Here is a 27,470-nt window from a genome sequence, read left to right as displayed (position 1 = left end):
AGCTATAAGGGATTGAGGAGCTCCACAATGAGGGATAGTAGACGTCAGTTATGGGGGATGGAGGAGCTCAGCTGTAGCTATGAGGGATAGTAGACCTCAGCTCTGGGGGACGGAGGAGCTCAGCTGTGAAGGATAGTAGACCTCAGCTCTGGGGGATAGTAGACCTCAGCTCTGGGGGACGGAGGAGCTCAGCTGTGAAGAATAGTAGACCTCAGCTCTGGGGGACGGAGGAGCTCAACTATGAAGAATAGCAGACCTCAGCTCTGGGGGACGGAGGAGCTCAACTATAAAAAATAGCAGACCTCAGCTCTGGGGGACGGAGGAGCTCAACTATGAAGAATAGCAGACCTCAGCTCTGGGGGACGGAGGAGCTCAACTATGAAGAATAGCAGACCTCAGCTCTGGGGGACGGAGGAGCTCAGCTCTACCTACAAAGGGCAGCGCCAGACACGGGATCTGGTGCCTGAAGAAAACATTACAGGATGTTTCCAAGATGTACATCCATGGTAACCCAACCCTAAACTACTAGTAAGTCTCGAGGACCATAAATAGTCCAACTATAATTGAAGTGTCAGTCAACAGAAGTAAGATATTTCTGGTGAAAAAAATAAAAGGAAGTTTTCCAAGAGGAGAAGGCGCCCATCACCTAAGGACACAAGCAAAAAACGAGCCTGGCAGAGTGGTGGGGTTATAGGGTTGAACTAGGGGGTGGAACCAGGGGAGTCTTTTATCACCTGAAAGTAGAGGCATATAATCGATCCCCATGTCTTGTACAATACCATATATAGGTTAGTTTTCTCCCAGAAGAGCTAAAGAAAACATGTTCATCATTTTAGGACACTAGCAAATAAAGGCTTGCTGGCAGTAGGAGAGATTTTCCTGGGCTGGCCTACAGTTTTATTTTTTTTTTAGCCTGTGGGTGGTGTTATAACCCAAGGGTAAATGATATCCTGGACAAGTAAGAGAAAATAGAAATAGAAAGTAGAAATAGAGTCTGATGTTCCCGAAAAGGGTTCTAGCACATGAGGCGAAGTATTAACCCAGCCAGGGATCCCCCGGAATATGGAATAAGGACAACCACACACTTCATTAAAGGATTTTATTCATCTCAGCTGAGCACTCAGCAGATTCTCTTCCTGGTAAAATGTAAACAGGTCAACAAAATATAATCTCTGAGATAAGAATTAAAGAAGTAATGTACAGTGCTAATGCTGCCCGGATAACATTAGTATTGCCTGATTACATCATTTTCATGGGTGATGACATCACAGTTCGGTCTCATTTCATGACCGTCCTATGTCAAGACTTCCCTGGCCTCCATGTGTTGTCATCAGGAGGGCGATCCTCAGCTGGCCTCTTCATCGGACACCTGATCACTGGGGATGAGGCGAAGGTTTGCAGCTCTCACACTGGTTAAGCTGGCACAGATGGCCATCAGGTCAGACACACCCTGGTGGGTGACCCCGGTACCGTCTAGGTTAATCTGCACAATGGAAGAGTGTCTCAGGAAACGGAGACCTGGGAGTGGGAGAGACAGAAAAACATGAGACAAGAGGAGAGTTATGATAAGACTGAGGAGGGCAGACGTTCCAGGACCTCCCTACCTCTCAGGAATGCTGCGTGGCCAAAATCATGAGGACACCTGACCATTACACTGATATTATTGGGTCTACTGTATGTGGAACCCTCCAAATTACTGAGGTCAGGTTTTCAGTGAAGGATTCACAAAGCCGGCTCCATAAAGACCTGAATGACAAGTTTGGTGTGGAGAAACTCGAGTGTCCAGCACAGTGTCCCTGTCACTCAAAACTCGAGTTTCATAGTTAGTCAGGTTGAAAAAAGACACAAGTCCATCTGGCTCAACCAATAAAAAAAACAAAAAAAAAATAGCAATGAAAACCAAACCATACAATCCCATATACACAATCCTATACCCGCCCCCACCATACAATCCCATATACACAATCCTATACCCGCCCCCACCATACAATCCCATATACACAATCCTATACCCGCCCCCACCATACAATCCCATATACACAATCCTATACCCGCCCCCACCATACAATCCCATATACACAATCCTATACCCACCCCAACCATACAATCCCATATACACAATCCTATACCCACCCCAACCATACAATCCCATATACACAATCCTATACCCACCCCAACCATACAATCCCATATACACAATCCTATACCCGCCCCAACCATACAATCCCATATACACAATCCTATACCCTCCCCAACCATACAATCCCATATACACAATCCTATACCCTCCCCAACCATACAATCCCATATACACAATCCTATACCCACCCCAACCATACAATCCCATATACACAATCCTATACCCACCCCAACCATACAATCCCATATACACAATCCTATACCCGCCCCAACCATACAATCCCATATACACAATCCTATACCCGCCCCAACCATACAATCCCATATACACAATCCTATACCCGCCCCAACCATACAATCCCATATACACAATCCTATACCCTCCACAACCATACAATCCCATATACACAATCCTATACCCACCCCAACCATACAATCCCATATACACAATCCTATACCCTCCCCAACCATACAACCCATATACACAATCCTATACCCTCCCCAACCATACAATCCCATATACACAATCATATACCCTCCCCAACCATACAACCCATATACACAATCCTATACCCTCCCCAACCATACAATCCCATATACACAATCCTATACCCGCCCCAACCATACAATCCCATATACACAATCCTATACCCACCCCAACCATACAATCCCATATACACAATCCTATACCCACCCCAACCATACAATCTCATATACACAATCCTATACCCACCCCAACCATACAATCTCATATACACAATCCTATACCCACCCCAACCATACAATCCCATATACACAATCCTATACCCTCCCCAACCATACAATCCCATATACACAATCCTATACCCTCCCCAACCATACAATCCCATATACACAATCCTATACCCTCCCCAACCATACAACCCCATATACACAATCCTATACCCTCCCCAACCATACAATCCCATATACACAATCCTATACCCTCCCCAACCATACAATCCCATATACACAATCCTATACCCACCCCAACCATACAATCCCATATACACCATCCTATACCCACCCCAACCATACAATCCCATATACACAATCCTATACCCACCCCAACCATACAATCCCATATACACAATCCTATACCCACCCCAACCATACAATCCCATATACACAATCCTATACCCACCCCAACCATACAATCCCATATACACAATCCTATACCCACCCCAACCATACAATCCCATATACACAATCCTATACCCACCCCAACCATACAATCCCATATACACAATCCTATACCCACCCCAACCATACAACCCCATATACACAATCCTATACCCACCCCAACCATACAATCCCATATACACAATCCTATACCCTCCCCAACCATACAATCCCATATACACAATCCTATACCCTCCCCAACCATACAATCCCATATACACAATCCTATACCCGCCCCAACCATACAATCCCATATACACAATCCTATACCCTCCCCAACCATACAATCCCATATACACAATCCTATACCCACCCCAACCATACAATCCCATATACACAATCCTATACCCACCCCAACCATACAATCCCATATACACAATCCTATACCCACCCCAACCATACAATCCCATATACACAATCCTATACCCTCCCCAACCATACAATCCCATATACACAATCCTATACCCTCCCCAACCATACAATCCCATATACACAATCCTATACCCGCCACAACCATACAATCCCATATACACAATCCTATACCCTCCCCAACCATACAATCCCATATACACAATCCTATACCCTCCCCAACCATACAATCCCATATACACAATCCTATACCCACCCCAACCATACAATCCCCTATACACAATCCTATACCCTCCCCAACCATACAATCCCATATACACAATCCTATACCCACCCCAACCATACAATCCCATATACACAATCCTATACCCTCCCCAACCATACAATCCCATATACACAATCCTATACCCGCCCCAACCATACAATCCCATATACACAATCCTATACCCACCCCAACCATACAATCCCATATACACAATCCTATACCCACCCCAACCATACAATCCCATATACACAATCCTATACCCTCCCCAACCATACAATCCCATATACACAATCCTATACCCACCCCAACCATACAATCCCCTATACACAATCCTATACCCTCCCCAACCATACAACCCATATACACAATCCTATACCCGCCCCAACCATACAATCCCATATACACAATCCTATACCCTCCCCAACCATACAATCCCATATACACAATCCTATACCCACCCCAACCATACAATCCCATATACACAATCCTATACCCACCCCAACCATACAATCCCATATACACAATCCTATACCCTCCCCAACCATACAATCCCATATACACAATCCTATACCCGCCCCAACCATACAATCCCATATACACAATCCTATACCCACCCCAACCATACAATCCCATATACACAATCCTATACCCACCCCAACCATACAATCCCATATACACAATCCTATACCCATCCCAACCATACAATCCCATATACACAATCCTATACCCTCCCCAACCATACAATCCCATATACACAATCCTATACCCGCCCCAACCATACAATCCCATATACACAATCCTATACGCACCCCAACCATACAATCCCATATACACAATCCTATACCCGCCCCAACCATACAATCCCATATACACAATCCTATACCCTCCCCAACCATACAATCCCATATACACAATCCTATACCCACCCCAACCATACAATCCCATATACACAATCCTATACCCACCCCAACCATACAATCCCATATACACAATCCTATACCCATCCCAACCATACAATCCCATATACACAATCCTATACCCTCCCCAACCATCCAATCCCATATACACAATCCTATACCCGCCCCAACCATACAATCCCATATACACAATCCTATACGCACCCCAACCATACAATCCCATATACACAATCCTATACCCACCCCAACCATACAATCCCATATACACAATCCTATACCCGCCCCAACCATACAATCCCATATACACAATCCTATACCCTCCCCAACCATACAATCCCATATACACAATCCTATACCCTCCCCAACCATACAATCCCCTATACACAATCCTATACCCGCCCCAACCATACAATCCCATATACACAATCCTATACCCTCCCCAACCATACAATCCTATACCCTCCCCAACCATACAATCCCATATACACAATCCTATACCCACCCCAACCATACAATCCCATATACACAATCCTATACCCGCCCCAACCATACAATCCCATATACACAATCCTATACCCATCCCAACCATACAATCCCATATACACAATCCTATACCCTCCCCAACCATCCAATCCCATATACACAATCCTATACCCGCCCCAACCATACAATCCCATATACACAATCCTATACGCACCCCAACCATACAATCCCATATACACAATCCTATACCCACCCCAACCATACAATCCCATATACACAATCCTATACCCGCCCCAACCATACAATCCCATATACACAATCCTATACCCTCCCCAACCATACAATCCCATATACACAATCCTATACCCTCCACAACCATACAATCCCATATACACAATCCTATACGCACCCCAACCATACAATCCCATATACACAATCCTATACCCACCCCAACCATACAATCCCATATACACAATCCTATACCCGCCCCAACCATACAATCCCATATACACAATCCTATACCCTCCCCAACCATACAATCCCATATACACAATCCTATACCCTCCCCAACCATACAATCCCATATACACAATCCTATACCCTCCCCAACCATACAATCCCATATACACAATCCTATACCCTCCCCAACCATACAATCCCATATACACAATCCTATACCTGCCCCAACCATACAATCCCATATACACAATCCTATACCCGCCCCAACCATACAATCCCATATACACAATCCTATACCCACCCCAACCATACAATCCCATATACACAATCCTATACCCACCCCAACCATACAATCCCATATACACAATCCTATACCCATCCCAACCATACAATCCCATATACACAATCCTATACCCGCCCCAACCATACAATCCCATATACACAATCCTATACGCACCCCAACCATACAATCCCATATACACAATCCTATACCCACCCCAACCATACAATCCCATATACACAATCCTATACCCGCCCCCACCATACAATCCCATATACACAGTCCTATACCCTCCCCAACCATACAATCCCATATACACAATCCTATACCCTCCCCAACCATACAATCCCCTATACACAATCCTATACCCGCCCCAACCATACAATCCCATATACACAATCCTATACCCACCCCAACCATACAATCCCATATACACAATCCTATACCCACCCCAACCATACAATCCCATATACACAATCCTATACCCACCCCAACCATACAATCCCATATACACAATCCTATACCCATCCCAACCATACAATCCCATATACACAATCCTATACCCGCCCCAACCATACAATCCCATATACACAATCCTATACGCACCCCAACCATACAATCCCATATACACAATCCTATACCCACCCCAACCATACAATCCCATATACACAATCCTATACCCGCCCAACCATACTATCCCATATACACAATCCTATACCCTCCACAACCATACAATCCCATATACACAATCCTATACCCTCCCCAACCATACAATCCCCTATACACAATCCTATACCCACCCCAACCATACAATCCCATATACACAATCCTATACCCACCCCAACCATACAATCCCATATACACAATCCTATAACCACCCCAACCATACAATCCCATATACACAATCCTATACCCTCCCCAACCATACAATCCCATATACACAATCCTATACCCACCCCAACCATACAATCCCATATACACAATCCTATACCCGCCCCAACCATACAATCCCATATACACAATCCTATAACCACCCCAACCATACAATCCCATATACACAATCCTATACCCACCCCAACCATACAATCCCATATACACAATCCTCTACCCTCCCCAACCATACAATCCCATATACACAATCCTATACCCACCCCAACCATACAACCCCATATACACAATCCTATACCCACCCCAACCATACAATCCCATATACACAATCATCTACCCTCCCCAACCATACAATCCCATATACACAATCCTATACCCACCCCAACCATACAATCCCATATACACAATCCTATACCCACCCCAACCATACAATCCCATATACACAATCCTATAACCACCCCAACCATACAATCCCATATACACAATCCTATACCCTCCCCAACCATACAATCCCCTATATACAATCCTATACCCTCCCCAACCATACAATCCCATATACACAATCCTATACCAACCCCAACCATACTATCCCATATACACAATCCTATACCCTCCACAACCATACAATCCCATATACACAATCCTATACCCTCCCCAACCATACAATCCCCTATACACAATCCTATACCCACCCCAACCATACAATCCCATATACACAATCCTATACCCACCCCAACCATACAATCCCATATACACAATCCTATAACCACCCCAACCATACAATCCCATATACACAATCCTATACCCTCCCCAACCATACAATCCCATATACACAATCCTATACCAACCCCAACCATACAATCCCATATACACAATCCTATACCCGCCCCAACCATACAATCCCATATACACAATCCTATAACCACCCCAACCATACAATCCCATATACACAATCCTATACCCCCCCCAACCATACAATCCCATATACACAATCCTATACCCGCCCCAACCATACAACCCCATATACACAATCCTATACCCACCCTAACCATACAATCCCATATACACAATCCTCTACCCTCCCCAACCATACAATCCCATATACAAAATCCTATACCCACCCCAACCATACAATCCCATATACACAATCCTATACCCACCCCAACCATACAATCCCATATACACAATCCTATACCCTCCCCAACCATACAATCCCCTATACACAATCCTATACCCTCCCCAACCATACAATCCCCTATACACAATCCTATACCTGCAGTTGATCCAGAGGAAGGCGAAAAAAACCCCAAGCAAAGCATGATCCAATTTACTACAGCAGGGGGAAAAAAATCCTTCCTGATCCCCCGAGAGGCAATCAGATATTCCCTGGATCACCTTTACCTATAAATATTAGTACCCAGTTATATTATGTACACCTAGGAAAGAATCCAGGACTTTCTTATAGCAATCTAGTGAGCTGGCCAGAACCACCTCTGGAGGGAGTCTATTCCACATTTTCACAGCTCTTACGGTAAAGAAACCTTTCCGTATTTGGAGATGAAATCTGTTTTCCTCCAGACGTAAAGAGCGCCCCCTTGTCCTCTGTGATTACCTTAAAGTGAACAACTCAACACCAAGTTCACGACAGAGAACGATCTTCCATCCTACCCTCACCCTACCAGGAACCAGGCAGGCACCGCTCCGGACAGAACCCCTCACCATCGATGGCCAGGAGGAATGCTGCGACTCGGGCCAAGACCCGGTCGTATCTGACCTCGCAAAACATTTACTTTGCAGGGCCAGCCCCCGTCCAGTGGGGCTATGTCGTGGCCAACCTAGCGCAGAGCTGAGGTCTGCGCGGGCTCGCAGCCCCCTAATGTGTCCTGTGACCCCAGTCTAACACCTAATGTATCATCTGACCCCAGCCGAACCCCACACTCCATTTCCACTTACCTTTGTTGGTGACTCTCGTGCGGCTCAAGTTGACTTTCAGCAGATTTTTGCAGTTCTGGATTCCGAGTTTTAGGACATTATCCCCAACCGGAGTATCGGAGAGGCTGAGGACCTGCATGGAGGAAACATTATTTATAGGGAATGCTCCGCCTCTCCCAGTCATAATGGTCACATTCATGTACAGTAAATGAGGCTTCCAGAACCCTGCTGTCATTGGAAGGTAGAGGCGGTACAGAGAGGTCCCACCCCGAGGAGTACCAAGAAGGTGGAGGCAGCACGGAGAGGTCCCACCCCTCTCCGGTGAAGGCACATGGAGTAGTCCCAGCTTCGGCGAGTACTGAGAAGGTGAAAGTGGCAAGGAGAGGTCCCATCCCCAGGGATTACTGAGAAGGTGGAGGTGGCACAGAGGGGTCCCACCCCGGGGAGTACTAAAAAGGTAGAGGAGGCATGGAGAGGTCCCACTCCTGGGGAGCACTGAAGAGGTGGAGGCGGCATGGAGTGATCCCATCACCCGGGGAGTACTGATAAGGTGAAGGGGGCATGGAGTGGTCCTACCCCCAAAGGAGTATTGAGAAGGTGAAGGCGCATTGAGTGGTCCCAGCCCTGGGGAGTACTGAGCAGGTGAAAGCGGCACGGAGAGGTCCCACCCGTAGGGATTAATGAGAAGGTGGAGGCAGCATGGAGAGGTCCCACCCCGGGGAGTACTGGGAAGGTGGAGGCGGCATGGAGAGGTCCCACCCCTGGGAGTACTGGGAAGGTGGAGGCGGCATGGAGAGGTCCCACTCTGGGGAGTACTGGGAATGTGGAGGCAGCACGGAGAGGTCCCACTCTGGGGAGTACTGGGAATGTGGAGGCAGCACGGAGAGGTCCCACTCTGGGGAGTACTGGGAATGTGGAGGCAGCACGGAGAGGTCCCACTCTGGGGAGTACTGGGAAGGTGGAGGCAGAACGGAGAGGTCCCACCCTGGGGAGTACTGGGAAGGTGGAGATGGCACAGAGAGGTCCCACCCCGGGGAGTACTTGGAAGGTGGAGGCGGCTCGAAGAGGTTCCACCCCGGGGAGTACTGGGAAGGTGGAGGCGGCTCGGAAAGGTCCCACCTCGGGGAGTACTGAAAAGGTGAAGGCAGCAAGGAGAGGTCCCTCCCCTGGGGAGTACTGAAAAGGTGGAGGCAGCACGGAGAGGTCCCACCCCCAGGGAGTACTGGGAAGGTGGAGGCAGCAAGGAGAGGTCCCACCCCCAGGGAGTACTGAAAAGGTGGAGGCAGCTCAGAGAGGTCCCACTCCCGGGGAGTACTGAAAAGGTGGAGGCAGCACGGAGAGGTCCCACCCCTGGGAAGTACTGGGAAGGCGGAGGCAGCACAGAGAGGTCCCAATCTGGGGAGTACTGAGAAGGTGGATGTGGCACAGAGAGGTCCCACCCTGTAGAGTACTGAGAAGGTGGAGGCGCACGGAGAGGTCCCACCCCGGGGAATACTGGGAAGATGGAGGCGGCATGGAGAGGTCCCACCCCAGGGAGTACTGGGAAGGTGGAGGCAGCACGGAGAGGTCCCACCCTGGGGAGTACTGAGAAGGTGGAGGCAGCACTGAGAGGTCCCACCCTGGGAAGTACTGGGAAGGTGGAGGCAGCGCGGAGAGGTTCCACCCTGGGGAGTACTGGGAAAGTGGAGGTGGCACGGAAGGGTACCACCCTGGGGGGTAATGAGAAGGTGGAGGCAGCACGGAGAGGTCCCACCCTGGGGAGTACTGGGAAGGTGGAGGCGGCACGGAGAGGTCCCACCCTGGGGAGTACTGAGAAGGTGGAGGTGGCATGGAGGGGTACAACCCTGGGGAGTACTGGGAAGTTGGAGGCGGCACGGAGAGGTCCCACCCTGGGGAGTACTAAGAAGGTGGGGGCGGCAGGAAGAGGTCCCACCCTGGGGAGTACTGGGAAAGTGGAGGCAGCACGGAGGGGTACCACCCCCGGGGGAGTATTGAGAGCAGACTGTGCTGTGATGGCTTCCTGTGGCCCTTCTTCTCTAGAGGCCCTCACTGGACAGCAATACAGAATGTCCTCGTCCACCTACAATGCCATAAGCCTGGTCCTCTCTGTGCGCCATCACAGCAGGCTGCAGAATTATGTGGCCCTTCTACCTGACAGAGCCAGGAACCCAGAGGTCAACTTATGTCCAGTGCTCACAGGGATATATAGGGGACATGGAGGGGTAGTGGGGGGTTCGGGAAGGTATGACACAGTGTCATAGGGGGTCCAATGTAGTAGGGGACCCATGATGGACACAGGGGGGGTGGCAATATTCATCGCTGATCCTGAGCGATCTCCTGTGATCTAAGGCCTAGGCATAGATATCAGCACTGTGGGCGTTTCATGTCATTAAAGACTGTGACAGACCCCGTTAGGTAGACTAGTATTGGAATAGAAGAATCAGGGGGCCAATCACTGAGGAACATTCAGGGTAAAACTCAGGCAGTGCTGACAACAGGCTGCCTCTGCTGCACTGAGATCCCCGTCAGGTTGTCAACCCCCTGGACTATAATACACCACCCCTATGCGGATAAAGAACAAGACAAGGTCATGAAGAGGAGGGGAGGGATTCTGTAGTTCAGGGTAGAACTCAGGCAAAGCTGACAACGCTGTGTGGGATTTCAGTGCAGCAGAGGCAGCGTTGTCAGTATAGGAAGTTGGAGCTCCCTGGATTTCCTGCAGACACGGGGAACACGGAGATCTTTATACATCATACAGAGAAGGTCAGGTAAATGGGAGAGACGAGTGACGGGTGATCCAACCTGAAGGTGAAGGAGGTGGGGGATACACTGGGACACCCCTCTGCTCGTCACTTTAGTCCGGTCTAGACTTAATTCCTCCAGAAGGTTCAATCCCCGGAGATGGATCAGTCCGCCATCCGACACCGATGTGTTACACAGAGAGAGGACCCGGAGCCTGGAGGGGGGACACAAAAGAGTCATAAAGAGGGTTCGACACGCCCAGAGGACCCGACCCGACACACGCGCCCAGAGGACCCAACACACGCGCCCAGAGGAGCCGACACACGCCGCGCCCAGAGGAGCCGAAACACGCCGCGCCCAGAGGAGCCGACACAGAGGAGCTGACACACGCCGCGCCCAGAGGAGCCGACACACGCCACGCCCAGAGGAGCCGACACACGCCACGCCCAGAGGAGCCGACACACGCCACGCCCAGAGGAGCCGACACACGCCACGCCCAGAGGAGCCGACACACGCCACGCCCAGAGGAGCCGACACACGCCACGCCCAGAGGAGCCGACACACGCCGCACCCAGAGGAGCCGACACACGCCGAACCCAGAAGAGCCGACACGCGCCACGCCCAAAAGAGCCGACACACGCCGCGCCCAGAGGAGCCGACAAACACGCCCAGAGGAGCCGACAAACACGCCCAGAGGAGCCGACAAACACGCCCAGAGGACCCGACACACGCTCCCAGAGGACACGCCCAGAGGAGCCGACCCGACACGCGCCCAAAGGAGCCGACACACGCGCCCAGAGGAGCTGACACAAGCGCCCAGAGGAGCCGACACACGTGCCCAAAGGGCATGACACGCACAGAGGGCACGTCACATGCAGAGGGCAGGACACACGCAGAGGGCACGACACACCTAACCTTCATCACTCACACTTTGCACTTCCAGTTCAGTGATTTTATGGAGATTTCAGTAAACAATACAAAAAGACGGCCATCTGATGTACAGAGGAATAACGTACAATATGAGACTGTGACTGATCAATGTATGTAAATAGGAAATTCATCTGCTGGTCTCTAACAGGGAGATAATGTTCCTCATGGGTGTGTCTTGCAACATGGCTCCCCCTCTTGGAACCAGTTCAGAGGATCAGTTGTACAACAGAGAGAGTGCGAGTTTTCTACAAAGCTGGGAAGGCCCCTAGTATGTGGACTGAATCTATTGATCTGTTGTCCTGTGTGTGGCCTGTTAGTTGGAGTCGTTGGAGGATTGATTAATGTGTGTGCTGCATACTGATCCTTCCAGCAGGGACTGGACTGGTCCTAGAGAGCTCTGTGTGAGATCTGTGCCCAGCCAGTATCAGAGGAGAATCCCCTGATATCATCCGGTTCAGGGTAAGAGAGGTGGTGATCGTGAGTCGGTGGTCAGTTGGTGGTGGCCGCCTGTCAGTGATGGGGGTCTGTCAATGGTGGCAGTCTGTCGTGGTGGCCTGTCAGGGAAGGTGGTGGTGGCCTGTCAGTGATGGTGGTCTGTCAGTGATGGCGGTCAGTCCGTGGTGGCAGTCTGTCAGTGGTGATGGTCAATTGGTGGTGGCGGTCTGTCAGTGGTGGCAGTCTGTCAGTAGTCAGTCAGTGGTGGTGGTGATCAGTCAGTGGTGGTGATCAGTCAGTGGCGGTGGTCAGCCAGTGGCGCTGATCAGTCAGTGGCGGTGGTCAGTCAGTGGCGGTGGTCAGTCAGTGGTGGTCAGTCGGTGGTAATGGTCAGTCGGTAGTCTGTCAGTGGTGGTCAATCAGTGGTGGTGATCAGTCGGTAGTCTGTCAGTGGTGGTGGTGGTCAGTCAGTGGTGGTGATCAGTCAGTGGTGGTGGTCAGTCAGTGGTGGTGGTCAGTCAGTGGTAATGGTCAGACGGTAGTAATGGTTAGATGGTGGTAATGGTCAGTCAGTGGTGGTGATCAGTCAGTGGTGGTGATCAGTCAGTGGTGGTGATCAGTCAGTGGTGGTGATCAGTCAGTGGTGGTGATCAGCGAGTGGTGGTGATCAGCGAGTGGTGGTGATCAGCGAGTGGTGGTGATCAGCGAGTGGTGGTGATCAGTCAGTGGTGGTGATCAGTCAGTGGTGGTGATCAGTCAGTGGTGGTGATCAGTCAGTGGTGGTGATCAGTCAGTGGTGGTGATCAGTCAGTGGTGGTGGTGATCAGTCAGTGGTGGTGATCAGTCAGTGGCGGTGGTCAGCCAGTGGCGCTGATCAGTCAGTGGCGGTGGTCAGCCAGTGGCAGTGGTCAGCCAGTGGCGGTGGTCAGCCAGTGGCGGTGGTCAGTCAGTGGTGGTGGTCAGCCAGTGGCGGTGGTCAGTCAGTGGTGGTGGTGGTCAGTCAGTGGTGGTGATCAGTCAGTGGTGGTGGTCAGTCAGTGGTGGTGGTCAGTCAGTGGTAATGGTCAGACAGTGGTAATGGTCAGACAGTGGTAATGGTCAGACAGTGGTAATGGTCAGACGGTAGTAATGGTTAGATGGTGGTAATGGTCAGTCAGTGGTGGTGATCAGTCAGTGGTGGTGATCAGTCAGTGGTGGTGATCAGTCAGTGGTGGTGATCAGTCAGTGGTGGTGATCAGTCAGTGGTGGTGGTCAGTCGGTGGTGGTGGTCAGTCGGTGGTAATGGTCAGTCAGTGGTGGTGATCAGTCAGTGGTGGTGATCAGTCAGTGGTGGTGATCAGTCAGTGGTGGTGATCAGTCAGTGGTGGTGATCAGTCAGTGGTGGTGATCAGTGAGTGGTGGTGATCAGTCAGTGGTGGTGATCAGTCAGTGGTGGTGATCAGTCAGTGGTGGTGATCAGTCAGTGGTGGTTGTCAGTCGGTGGTAATGGTCAGACGGTGGTGGTGATCAGTCAGAGGTGGTGATCAGTCAGAGGTGGTGATCAGTCAGAGGTGGTGATCAGTCAGAGGTGGTGATCAGTCAGAGGTGGTGATCAGTCAGAGGTGGTGATCAGTCAGAGGTGGTGATCAGTCAGAGGTGGTGATCAGTCAGAGGTGGTGATCAGTCAGAGGTGGTGATCAGTCAGAGGTGGTGATCAGTCAGAGGTGGTGATCAGTCAGAGGTGGTGATCAGTCAGTCAGTGGTGGTGGTCAGTCGGTAGTGGGAAGATTCCTGCGATGCACCGGTTGGGTTGCTCAGGCGCCCGTCTATCACAGGCCTTGGATATCCGCCATGACCACCAGGAAACTGAACCTCACATCACAGCATTAGCAGAGGCCACTAATTATGTGATTTAATGGGTAAGTTTTTAAGAATGAGGAACTCCATATATTCCGGCCCACTCTCTAGACCCCACTGCACAAAGCGGCCATGATGCCCCCTGCGGCCGGTGAAGTGGTCAGTACAGGGCCACACACAGCCCTGGAGTATCTATCATCATGCCTACAATGGCAAACATTCATTGGTCGGTGCGACCATGTGATTGCTAACCAATGAGAAGCATTTCTTCTGGGACACTTATTGGAAGAAGAAGCCTCAAATGAGCTTCTCAACGGTTAAGTGGTTGCGCCGACCAATGAGCATCATGATGGATTCTTGCTCTGGGGCTGTGGTGAATCATGACCGCCATGTTCAGCGGGGTCCGGATATTTGGAGTCCGTTCTCCTTTCCATTTTTGGGTGGACGGCAGTCAGTCTTATGAATGAAGCCGCGGATCCTGAAAGCTGACCTGTGTGGAAGGACCCCGGCGGAGGCGAGTGGCCATAGCTGGTACGGTCACATGACCGGGACCAGAGGTTGGAGGGAGGGATTTGTAGAGGACAGCTTTATGAAATGACTCAGCACTCTCTCTGTCCTTCCAGTGAAGGATGCGATTGGCTGAGAAGTGACTCACCTGGTCAGCTGGGAGACGTTCTGCACTCCGTGGTCGGTAATCTGCGTGTGATCCGTCAGATCCAGCTCTGTCAGTCCTCGGAGGCGGGACAGACATAGGAGACCCTCATCTGATAGGCTGTGCCGGCCTGGGAGGACCAGACGAGTCAGAGACAGACCTGGAAGAGACGGCCCATCAGACAGGGGAACAGAGCGCCGCCATATTTAGGGGGAAGAAGAGAGACACCGCTCACCTGACATCAGTTCCAGCACCCGATTGGAGGAGAGAGCCTGCACCCCGGACAGTGTGAGCGTCGAGAGAGCCGGCAGAGAGCGCACCACCTGGAGGGACTCCTCTGACACCCGAGTGCTGTCCAAATGTAGCGTGCCGAGATGACGGAGACCAGAGAGGGAGGAGACATCCGACACCTGAGAGAGACAGGGAGGGCGGTGATCACATAATCAGACTCCTCCCACTCCCGGGTGTGGGGGAGGGGACTCGGCTGTCCTCACCTGGGTGTGTTTGAGGCTCAGCAGGCGCAGGCCTGGCATACGATCCACCAGCAGGCTAAGCATGCGCTCAGTGACGCCCGTCTGATTGACACTGAGGTGGGTGAGGGGACAACAAGCGCTCTGCAGGAAATCGCACATTCCGTCATCGCCTACTTTGGTCTGATCCAGGATGAGATGGGAGAGATGCTTCAACCCTGCAGAGAGAAGTCAGACACAGCACAGCGATGGCAGAGAGAAGTCAGACACAACACAACGATGGCAGAGAGAAGTCAGACACAACACAACGATGGCAGAGAGAAGTCAGACACAACACAACGATGGCAGAGAGAAGTCAGACACAGCACAGCGATGGCAGAGAGAAGTCAGACACAGCACAGCGATGCCAAAGAGAAGTCAGACACAGCACAGCGATGGCAGAGAGAAGTCAGACACAGCACAGCGATGGCAGAGAGAAGTCAGACACAGCACAGCGATGCCAGAGAGAAGTCAGACACAGCACAGCGATGGCAGAGAGAAGTCAGACACAGCACAGCGATGGCAGAGAGAAGTCAGACACAGCACAGCGATGGCAGAGAGAAGTCAGACACAGCACAGCGATGGCAGAGAGAAGTCAGACACAGCACAGCGATGGCAGAGAGAAGTCAGACACAGCACAGCGATGGCAGAGAGAAGTCAGACACAGCACAGCGATGGCAGAGAGAAGTCAGACACAGCACAGCGATGGCAGAGAGAAGTCAGACACAGCACAGCGATGCCAAAGAGAAGTCAGACACAACACAACGATGGCAGAGAGAAGTCAGACACAGCACAGCGATGCCAAAGAGAAGTCAGACATGACACAGCGATGGCAGAGAGAAGTCAGACACAGCACAGCGATGGCAGAGAGAAGTCAGACACAGCACAGCGATGGCAGAGAGAAGTCAGACACAGCACAGCGATGGCAGAGAGAAGTCAGACACAGCACAGCGATGGCAGAGAGAAGTCAGACACAGCACAGCGATGGCAGAGAGAAGTCAGACACAACACAACGATGCCAGAGAGAAGTCAGACACAGCACAGCGATGCCAGAGAGAAGTCAGACACAGCACAGCGATGCCAGAGAGAAGTCAGACACAGCACAGCGATGGCAGAGAGAAGTCAGACACAGCACAGCGATGGCAGAGAGAAGTCAGACACAGCACAGCGATGGCAGAGAGAAGTCAGACACAGCACAGCGATGGCAGAGAGAAGTCAGACACAGCACAGCGATGGCAGAGAGAAGTCAGACACAGCACAGCGATGGCAGAGAGAAGTCAGACACAGCACAGCGATGGCAGAGAGAAGTCAGACACAGCACAGCGATGGCAGAGAGAAGTCAGACACAACACAACGATGGCAGAGAGAAGTCAGACACAACACAACGATGCCAGAGAGAAGTCAGACACAGCACAGCGATGGCAGAGAGAAGTCAGACACAGCACAGCGATGGCAGAGAGAAGTCAGACACAGCACAGCGATGGCAGAGAGAAGTCAGACACAGCACAGCGATGCCAAAGAGAAGTCAGACATGACACAGCGATGGCAGAGAGAAGTCAGACACAGCACAGCGATGCCAGAGAGAAGTCAGACACAGCACAGCGATGGCAGAGAGAAGTCAGACACAGCACAGCGATGGCAGAGAGAAGTCAGACACAGCACAGCGATGGCAGAGAGAAGTCAGACACAGCACAGCGATGGCAGAGAGAAGTCAGACACAACACAACGATGCCAGAGAGAAGTCAGACACAGCACAGCGATGCCAGAGAGAAGTCAGACACAGCACAGCGATGCCAGAGAGAAGTCAGACACAGCACAGCGATGCCAGAGAGAAGTCAGACATGGTACAGACATTAGACGGTGGACAGGGAGGAAGCAGACTGACGGACAGAACTCGGACATTATAGATCAGTCATGTGACTTACCTCGAAGGTGGAGCAGGCAGGATTCAGTGAGGTTGCGGCAGGCGCTGAGATTCAGGTGCTGCAATCTGTGCAGATGCTGAATGACCCCGAGAGACTGATCTGAGGGCAGAGAGCGGTACATCAGACAATGCACACCTCTACATCATCACATGACCTCACAGTCCTCCACACCATCCCTGGCAGTGTGACCCCAGAGCCCAGGGTCCTCTACCATTTCGGTACACATGGATGAGACTTGCCTGTAATAAGGTTGGCGGAGCCAAGGCTGAGGGCCCGCAGACTGGGGAATCCTCGCAGCTGCCGGATCAGGTCGTTGGTGCAATACTGGTAGCAGTTCAGGGTGACGCTGCGGATAGGGCAGCCGGTGAACAGGTCCAGGGTCCTTGGTCGCAGGACACGTTCCTTGACCATGTGATCAATGATCATCTCCGCCAGATCAGGGGTCAGACCAGACAGGGATCCCGGGTACTGCATGCTGGGAGCTGTGGGGAGAGACCGGGGAGACATGAGTTAGGAAGGGTAGAGGGGAAAGAGTCAAGGAGGCCGATCCTGGGTTGGCACATCCCAATAAATACGCCCTGTTGCGTGATGTTGGGGAAACCAGTCAAGGATCAGCATTGCTGGAGCAGAGCGATGCCCCTAGCTGCCAGGGAAAGAATTCCTCCAGTGAGGGCGGAAGAGAGGCTAAGGGTAAGGAAAGACAGTTTCTGGAGGTAGGGAACTCAATTATTAGAAGGACAGGCAGCGCATTCTGTCAGATAGACCGTAAGCGACGAACAGTATGTTTTTTACCAGGTGCTCGGGTTCGGCACGGATTTATTGGGTGGGGCTGGGGAGGAACCAACTGTCATGGTGCACGTGGGTACCAATGACAAAGTTAGAGGAAGGTGGAGAGTCCTAAACAAAGATTTCAGGGACTTAGGAGCTAAATTGAGGAGTAGGACCTCCAAGGTAGTATTCTCGGAAATACTACCTGTACCTCGAGCCACACCAGAGAGGCAGCGGGAGATCAGGGAAGTTAACAAGTGGCTGAGGAGCTGGTGTAGAAAGGAGGGGTTTGGGTTCCTGGAGAACTGGGCCAACCTTTCAGTCGGTTACTGGCTCTTTAGAGAGGAATGAGTGCACCTAAATGGGGAGTGTGACGAGACCCTTGCTCGCTCGCTTCCGCTCTCCCGACACTCCTCTGCTTCTAGTGAGTTAGCTTGCAGATCGCATCGTCTGATGGTTCGGTCAACCAAGGATCCGGGATCCGAACTACAGCTATGTGCCATTTGGAATCCATTAGAACAAACACTAGGCAGGCTGTATGTAAGTTCAAACAGGAAGACATTTTATTGGAAGTACACAACACATTTTTATACAGAATTTGGAACATCCCGCCCCCAACAACCGCTTTCCCATTGGTCAATTGCAAAGTACATGCCGTTCTCCTTCAGGTCCTCCTTAGCCATGCAAATGAGGACTTGAAAATGAGTCAGCAGGGATTGGTCGGATAGCTTGATTAGAAGGACTGTTATGTGTAATGAGACAGAAGCCCCCCAGGGGGCAATCAATGTACACAATAGCCAGACACGGAACAATGGGAGGTCATCAGCACTCAGCGTGAGACAGGGCAATCCACATTCCCTCCCAATACACAAACAAAAGGAAAGCCTCTCTGACACTGAAAGATATGCAACACACAGCACTCAGAAATCACAGACCTCATGGCAGATGGGAACAAATCTCAATATTTCTACATGGAGACATTGCTGACAAATATGAAGCAATCCAGACCATCACCCATCTGTCCTTAAATTCCAGTGACAGTGAACACCGTCACAGGGTGGGTGCAGCCCTACTGGGAAAGAAGATAGCCAAAAAGTTATTGGGGCTTTTAAACTAGGTGAAGAGGGGGTCCAGATGAGCTAGCCAGTGGGGAACAAGGTTCAGCAGGCAATATTGGGGGCATTAGGGGTAGGGTGACCAGAGATCCAAAACCCAAGCTAGGTAAGTTGACAAATCCAAAATGCAGCCTCATAATATCTAATAAGGGTATAGAATGCGACCAGACAAAATGACCAGGTTTGTATACTAATGATAGACGTTTGGCCAACAAGATGGGAGAGCTGGAGCTGCTGATGTTTGAGGAGGATTTCGATTTTGTGGGAATTTCAGAAACTTGGTTTGACAGCTCTCATGATTGGCTGGTTACCATTCAGGGGTATTCCCTTTATTGCAGAGATAGGAAGGGTAAAAAAAGGGGGAAGGGTATGCCTGTATATCAAAATGATGTGCAAGTGAATTTGAAGGACGATATAACTAATGGAGCTAGGGAGGAGGTGAATCCCTATGGGTAGGAGGTGGAATCCCTATGGGGTTGGAGGTGGAATACCTATGGGGTTGGAGGTGGAATCCCTATGGGGTTGGAGGTGGAATCCCTATGGGGAGGAGGTAGAATCCCTATGGGGTAGGAGGTGGAATCCCTATGGGGTAGGAGGTGGAATCCCTATGGGGTAGGAGGTGGAATCCCAATGGAGAGGAGGTGGAATCCCTATGGGGAGGAGGTGGAATCCCTATGGGGTTGGAGGTGGAATCCCTATGGGGAGGAGGTGGAATCCCTATGGGGTAGGAGGTGGAATCCCTATGGGGAGGAGGTGGAATCCCTATGGGGAGGAGGTGGAATCCCTATGGGGAGGAGGTGGAATCCCTATGGGGAGGAGATGGAATCCCTATGGGGAGGAGATGGAATCCCTATGGGGTTGGAGGTGGAATCCCTATGGGGAGGAGGTGGAATCCCTATGGGGTAGGAGGTGGAATCCCTATGGGGAGGAGATGGAATCCCTATGGGTAGAGCTTCAAAGGGAAGATGCTATGGGGAACGTAATATTGGGCATATGTTATAGGCCCCCCAACCAGAGGAAGGAGGGGGAGGCAGACCTTCTAGCACAGCTTGGAATGGCAGCAAGGATGGTAAATGTCATTAAAATGGCGGATTTTAATTATCCAGATATAGACTGGGCAGAAGGAACCGCGCATTTATCCAAGGCTCAGCAGTTTCTAAATGTTTTGCAGTACAATTTTATGGGTCAGATGGTGAATGCACCGACAAGAAACAATGCGTTACTTGACCTACTGATTACCAACAATACATACCTGACTGCGGATGTAGAAATAAGAGGCAACTTAGGAAACAGTGACCATAGGTCAATAAGTTTGAGTATAAATCACAGAAATGGGAAACATAAAATTAATACAAAAAGACACTGAACTTCAAAAGAGCCAACTTCCCTAAATTGCGCTCTATGGTAGATGATATTAAATGGGATAGAATCCTAGGAACAAAGAACACTGAGGAAAAATGTGAGTGTTCTAAGAACATACTTAATAAAGGGATTGGCCAATGCATTCCAACAGGGTATATGTTTAAAAGAGCTAAAATAAACCCTGGTGGCTACACTCCAACGTAAAAATGTATATAAAAACAAAAGAAAAGGCCTTCAAGAAATACAAAGCTGAGGGGTCATTGGCAGCATTCCAACATTACAAAGAATGCAATAAGAAATGTAAGAGCGCAATCAAGGCGGCTAAAATAGAACACGAAATGCGGAAGAGAGTAAAAAAAAAAAAACAAGAAATTCTTTAAGTATATAAATAGTAAAAAAGTGAGGCCAGAAGATATTGGCCCCATAAAGGATGATGAAGGGAATCTGTCTCTAAAGGACAGAGAGAGGGGGAAGGTTTCATAAACTAACGAATATTTTCATTAGTTGGTCTATTATTGTTTTGATTTATCGGATAATAACCTTAAAAAAAGTGTGGTGGATAATTTAGGTATATATGTAAAGTTTAAAAAAAAAATGGAAATGTTTTATTAAATATCTACAGTATATGACAAAAGTAAGTACACTCCTCACATTTTATTTTATCTTTTCATGTGACAACACTGAAGAAATGAGACTTTGCTACAATGTAAAGTAGTGAGTGTACAGCTTGTATAACAGTGTAAATTTGCTGTCCCCTCAAAATAACTCAACACACAGCCATTAATGTCTAAACCGCTGGCAACAAAAGTGAGTACACCCCTAAGTGACAATATCCAAATTGGGCCCAATTAGCCATTTTCCCTCCCCGGTGTCATGTGACTCGTTAGTGTTACATGGTCTCAGGTGTGAATGGGGAGCAGGTGTGGTAAATTTGGTGTTATCACTCTCACTCTCTCATACTGGTCACTGGAAGTTCAACATGGCACCTCACGGCAAAGAACTCTCTGAGGATCTGAAAAAAAGAATTGTTGCTCTACATAAAGATGGCCTAGGCTATAAGAAGATTGCCAAGACCCTGAAACTGAGCTGCAGCAGGGTGGCCAAGACCATACAGCGGTATAACAGGATAGGTTCCACTCAGAACAGGCCTCGCCATGGTCGACCAGTGAAGTTGAATGCATGTGCTCAGCGTCATATACAGAGGTTGTCTTTGGGAAATAGACGTATGAGTGCTGCCAGCATTGCTGCAGAGGGTGAAGGGGTGGAGGAGGGGTCAGCCTGTCAGTGCTCAGACCATACGCCGCACACTGCATCAAATTGGTCTGCATGGCTGTCGTCCCAGAAGGAATCCTCTTCTAAAGATGATGGACAAGAAAGCCCGCAAACAGTTTGCTGAAGACAAGCAGACTAAGGACATGGATTACTGGAACCATCTCCTGTGCTCTGATGACACCGAGATAAACTTATTTGGTGTCAGATGGTGTCAGGCGTGTGTGGGGGCAACCAGGTGAGGACTACAAAGACAAGTGTGTCTACCTACAGTCAGGCATGGTGGTGGGGGTGTCATGGTCTGGGGCTGCATGAGTGCTGCCGGCACTGGGGGGCTACAGATCATTGAGGGAACCATGAATGCCAACATGTACTGTGACATACTGAAGCAGAGCATGATCCCCTCCCTTCAGAGACTGGGCCACAGGGCAGTATTCCAACATAACGACCCCAAACACCTCCAAGACGACCACTGCCTTGCTAAAGAAGCTGAGGGTAAAGGTTTTTTTTGCGGATTTCAAGAGAGAAGTGTAATTTATTGTGTATGACAGACTCCCTTGTCATGGGGGGGGGGGGGGGGGAGTGCTAAAAGCTCCCTGCCCCCACAGTCTCTTATGGTGGCCATACAAAAACAAAGTCTTCCTTCAAAAAGAAGGAGGAAGGACAGAATGGAGGGGTGGAGGAGGCGGAGCAAGGATAGAATGGAGGAGTGAAGGAAGAATAGAATGGAGGAGGAAAGGAAGAATAGAATGGAGGAGGAAGGATAGAATGGAGGAGTGAAGGAAGAATAGAATGCAGGAGGAGGAGGAAGGACAGAATGGAGGGGAGGAGTAGGAAAGACAGAATGGAGGGTTGCAGGAGGCGGAGCAAGGATAGAATGGAGGAGTGAAGGAAGAATAGATTGGAGGAGTGAAGAAAGAATAGAATGGAGGAGTGAAGGAAGAATAGAATGGAGGAGTGAAGGAAGAATAGAATGGAGGAGTGAAGGAAGAATAGAATGGAGGAGTGAAGGAAGAATAGAATGGAGGAGTAGGAGGAAGGACAGAATGGAGGGGTGGAGGAGGAAGGATAGAATGGAGGAGTGAAGGAAGGATAGAATGGAGGAGTGAAGGAAGGATAGAATGGAGGAGTGAAGGAAGAATAGAATGGAGGAGTGAAGGAAGAATAGAATGGAGGAGTGAAGGAAGAATAGAATGGAGGAGTAGGAGGAAGGACAGAATGGAGGGGTGGAGGAGGAGGAAGGATAGAATGGAGGAGTGAAGGAAGGATAGAATGGAGGAGTGAAGGAAGGATAGAATGGAGGAGTGAAGGGGCAGGGAGAGGATAGACGGCCACATACCAGTAATGACGGCCATAGCTCTGTGCAGTGCCAGGCTCCTCAGGGGCGGGATGGAAGACACTCTGGTGATTCTAGGGGGAGGAGTTCTCTCCACGCTCTCCTGACGCATCTCAGCTGCTGCTCTCGCCAAGACATGTGGAGGAACGGGAAGTGGCGGCGCCTCTCCTGGAGACGAGTTCTCGTTACCGCCATCTGCATGTCTGAAACAATGACATCATATTGTGTTATATCCTTCTACCTGCACTCATCATCCCCTCCTCATCTCACCCTCATCCCGACACAGGGCCCCCCCCCTCATGTCACCCCCCATCCGATACTGTGCGCCCCCTCCTCTCCTCACCCTAATCCCGACACTGTGCGCCCCCTCCTCATCTCACCCTCATCCTGACACTGTGCGCCCCTCCTCATCTCACCCTCATCCTGACACTGTGCGCCCCTCCTGATCTCACCCTCATCCTGACACTGTGCGCCCCTCCCCATCCTGACACTGTGCCCCCCCCCCTCATCTCACTTTCATCCTGACACTGTGCGCCTCCCCCCTCCTCGTGTCACCCTCCTTCTGATACTGTGTGCCCCCTCCTCTCCTCACCCTCATCCTGACACTGTGCGCCCCCTCCTCATTTCACCCTCATCCTGACACTGTGCGCCCCCTCCTCTCCTCACCCTCATCCTGACACTGTGCGCCCCCTCCTCTCCTCACCCTCATCCTGACACTGTGCGCCCCCTCCTCATTTCACCCTCATCCTGACACTGTGCGCCCCCTCCTCTCCTCACCCTGACACTGTGCGCCCCCCTCCTCATCTCACCCTCATCCTGTGCCCCCCCCCCCTCCTCATCTCACCCTCATCCTGACACTGTGCCCCTCCTCATCTCACCCTCATCCTGACACTGTGCCCCTCCTCATCTCACCCTCATCCTGACACTGTGCGCCCCTCCTCCTGTCACTCTCACCTGAGTCGCAGGCCATTGGATGGCCAGTGGTGTGTTGGGGAGCGGAGATCTGGTGGTGCGAAGAGGACATGGCGGTTATCTATGGCACAGACAGAAGAAGGTGGAGTCAGTTTAGGTTCGGCCTCCGGGGAGAATATATAATGATGTACACACAGTATATATATATATATATATATATATACACACACACACACACACACTGTATATACACACAGATAATACAACGCATACAATATGATCCATAAGACGATGACTCGGCCCAAAATCACACAAACATTACCGTCTGAACCGACCCTCTGCGGCTCCTCTGCGCCATCTTCATCCTGGGGAGCCAATCGGTGTCCGCGGCCTGTGCCGGACAGAGAGGTGAGAATGCTGAATGATGAGTCACATTCCCCCCCACCCCCCCTATAATGTACTAAGACTACCTCCCCCCAATGGTGCACACATGTGGGAGGTCCTCCATATTTCTGGGTGGGTGACTCTGAGCTCCACCCATATAGGACAGAGCAGCAAATTCACCATAATGCCCCTCCCCCCAGCTGCATATACTCACCTACCCTTCACTTCCTGTTTAGTCATGTCTCTGTTCTCGGATTGGAGCTCACACAGTGCTGAGGACACACCCCGCCCCCATGTGACAGTGCTAGCCAATCACCTCACACATTTCTCCATATAGGGAAGTACTGCCTCCTTCTCAATGCTCCATTCAAAATAACAATAAAGACCTGAGAATAAAGTGATGGTAAGTATGTGCTGCTGGGGGAGGGGCGGCAATAAGGACCTCCCACCCACGCTATAGCTTGGCTAATCACTGATCGGCGTAAAGTGCCAATTACAGCGGCCCTTTACCATGTGATCAGCTGTCAGCCAATGACAGCTGATCACAGGATGTGAACACAAACTGGTTATCGGCTATTTTCTCCTTATGCTGTCCCTGACTGACTTCTGCTAATCAGTGCCCACCAGTGCTGCTAATCAGTGCCCACCAGTGCTGCTAATCAGTGCCCACCAGTGCTGCTAATCAGTGCCCACCAGTGCTGCTAACCAGTGCCCACCAGTGCTGCTAACCAATGCCCACCAGTGCTGCTAACCAGTGCCCACCAGTGCTGCTAACCAATGCCCATCAGTGCGGCTAACCAGTGCCTCATCATCAGTGTCACCTACCAGTGCCGCCAATGAGTGCTATCATTGCCACCTCAGTGCTGTCCATCAGGGCCCATCAGTGCCGCCTCATCAGTGCCCATCAAGGCCACCTATCAGAGCCCATCAGTGCCACCTATCAGAGCCACCTCCCAATGCCACCAGAGTGCCACCTATCAGTGCCCATCAGTGCCACCTATCAGTGCCCATCAGTGCCAACTATCAGAGCCACCTCCGAATGCAGCCAATCAGAGCCCATCAGTGCCACCTATCAGAGCCCATCAGTGCCACCTATCAGAGCCCATCAGTGCCACCTATCAGAGCCCATCAGTGCCACCTATCAGAGCCCATCAGTGCCACCTATCAGTGAAGCCTCATCAGTGCCACCTATCAGTGAAGCCTCATCAGTGCCACCTATCAGTGAAGCCTCATCAGTGCACATCAGTGAAGGAGAAAAATGACCTGTTTGCAAAATTTGAAAATTTATAACAAACTATGAAAAATGTTTTCTTTTTTTTTTCAAAATTTTCGATCTTTTTTTGTTTGTTTAGCAAAAAATAAAAAACCCAGCAGTGAATAAATACCACCAAAAGAAAGTTCTATTTGTGTGAAAATGATGATAAAAATGTCATATGGGTGCAGTGTTACATGACTGAGTAATTGTCATTCAAAGTGTGAGAGCACTGAAAGCTGGTCTGGGCAGGAAGTGCCCGGTAGGCAAGTGGTAAAGGGGACCCCGGGTTTGAGGACATCTGGCCAGTTACGCTCGTTCTAAAGAATTCTATAGATTCACTGTGCATAAATGGCATTCATCCCGTCACTCACCCCAGCTGTGTGCCGCCGGCTCCTCCCTCATCTGGACATTGTGGGACACGGACTGGGCGGGCGAGGACAGGATGGGCGCCAGGTCGTCTCTGTGCCGCATCAGATCATCCAGGCTGTAGTCCATATCCACAGGCTCCTGAGGGGGTGAGGATGGCGGTTCCGGGGCGGTCCTGAGATCCTCCCGGGGGCGGACACACAGGGTGGCGTTGGGCGTCAGTCCCAGTTCCTGCAGGCTACGCGGAAGGTCCTCTTCGGTGAAGTGCCGGGTGGGGAAGGTCTGTAATAGGCTGCAGGGAGATAGAGACGGCTGCAGAGCATTAAGGTGATCGCAAACGCAGCGCAGAGAGGAGTCAGCAGGAAACCCCAACCGCAGTGACTGACCCGAGGGGAGCCGGACCTGGAAGACAGAGAGAGACAACACTGAGAGACCGGGAGGGGGGCTACAACCTCCTACAGGGGACATTCTGGGGTGAGGGGGGTATTACACCTGTACAGATACTCTGATCACATCTACCAATCACTGCACAGGAAAGGTGCACCAACCAATCACATTCTGACATTCTCCTCATTCCAGGGTGGGGGGGGGGTATTACACCTGTACAGATACTATGACCACATCTACCAATCACTGCACAGGAAAGGTGCACCAACCAATCACATTCTGACATTCTCCTCATTCCAGGGCGGGGGTAGTATTACACCTGTACAGATACTCTGATCACATCTACCAATCACTG

The 27,470-nt window shown here is 50.5% G+C and overlaps 1 protein-coding gene across 1 annotated transcript in view; it reads right to left on the bottom strand.

Moving 5' to 3' along the window:
• Positions 1–1,085: 1,085 nt before the first annotated feature.
• Positions 1,086–27,470, bottom strand: part of LOC309556705 (uncharacterized protein) — a 53,219-nt gene continuing 26,834 nt past the window's right edge. Inside the window, exons 6-17 of the mRNA XM_082259171.1 lie at positions 26,734–27,130; positions 25,046–25,114; positions 24,766–24,844; positions 23,815–24,014; positions 18,201–18,443; positions 17,962–18,060; positions 16,022–16,215; positions 15,763–15,937; positions 15,531–15,687; positions 11,735–11,888; positions 8,954–9,065; positions 1,086–1,518 (exon numbers count right to left, since the gene is read on the bottom strand). Of these exons, the coding sequence (XP_082115297.1) occupies positions 1,346–1,518; positions 8,954–9,065; positions 11,735–11,888; positions 15,531–15,687; positions 15,763–15,937; positions 16,022–16,215; positions 17,962–18,060; positions 18,201–18,443; positions 23,815–24,014; positions 24,766–24,844; positions 25,046–25,114; positions 26,734–27,130 (2,052 nt within the window). The 3' untranslated portion in view covers positions 1,086–1,345. The remainder of the gene's footprint in view (positions 1,519–8,953; positions 9,066–11,734; positions 11,889–15,530; positions 15,688–15,762; positions 15,938–16,021; positions 16,216–17,961; positions 18,061–18,200; positions 18,444–23,814; positions 24,015–24,765; positions 24,845–25,045; positions 25,115–26,733; positions 27,131–27,470) is intronic.

This window comes from Pelophylax lessonae, assembly GCF_965119305.1.
Source record: "Pelophylax lessonae genome assembly, chromosome: 5".
NCBI classification, from domain to species: Eukaryota; Metazoa; Chordata; class Amphibia; order Anura; family Ranidae; genus Pelophylax; species Pelophylax lessonae.
Note: the sequence above shows the minus strand (reverse complement) of the source record. Positions and strands in the feature narration are given on the sequence as shown.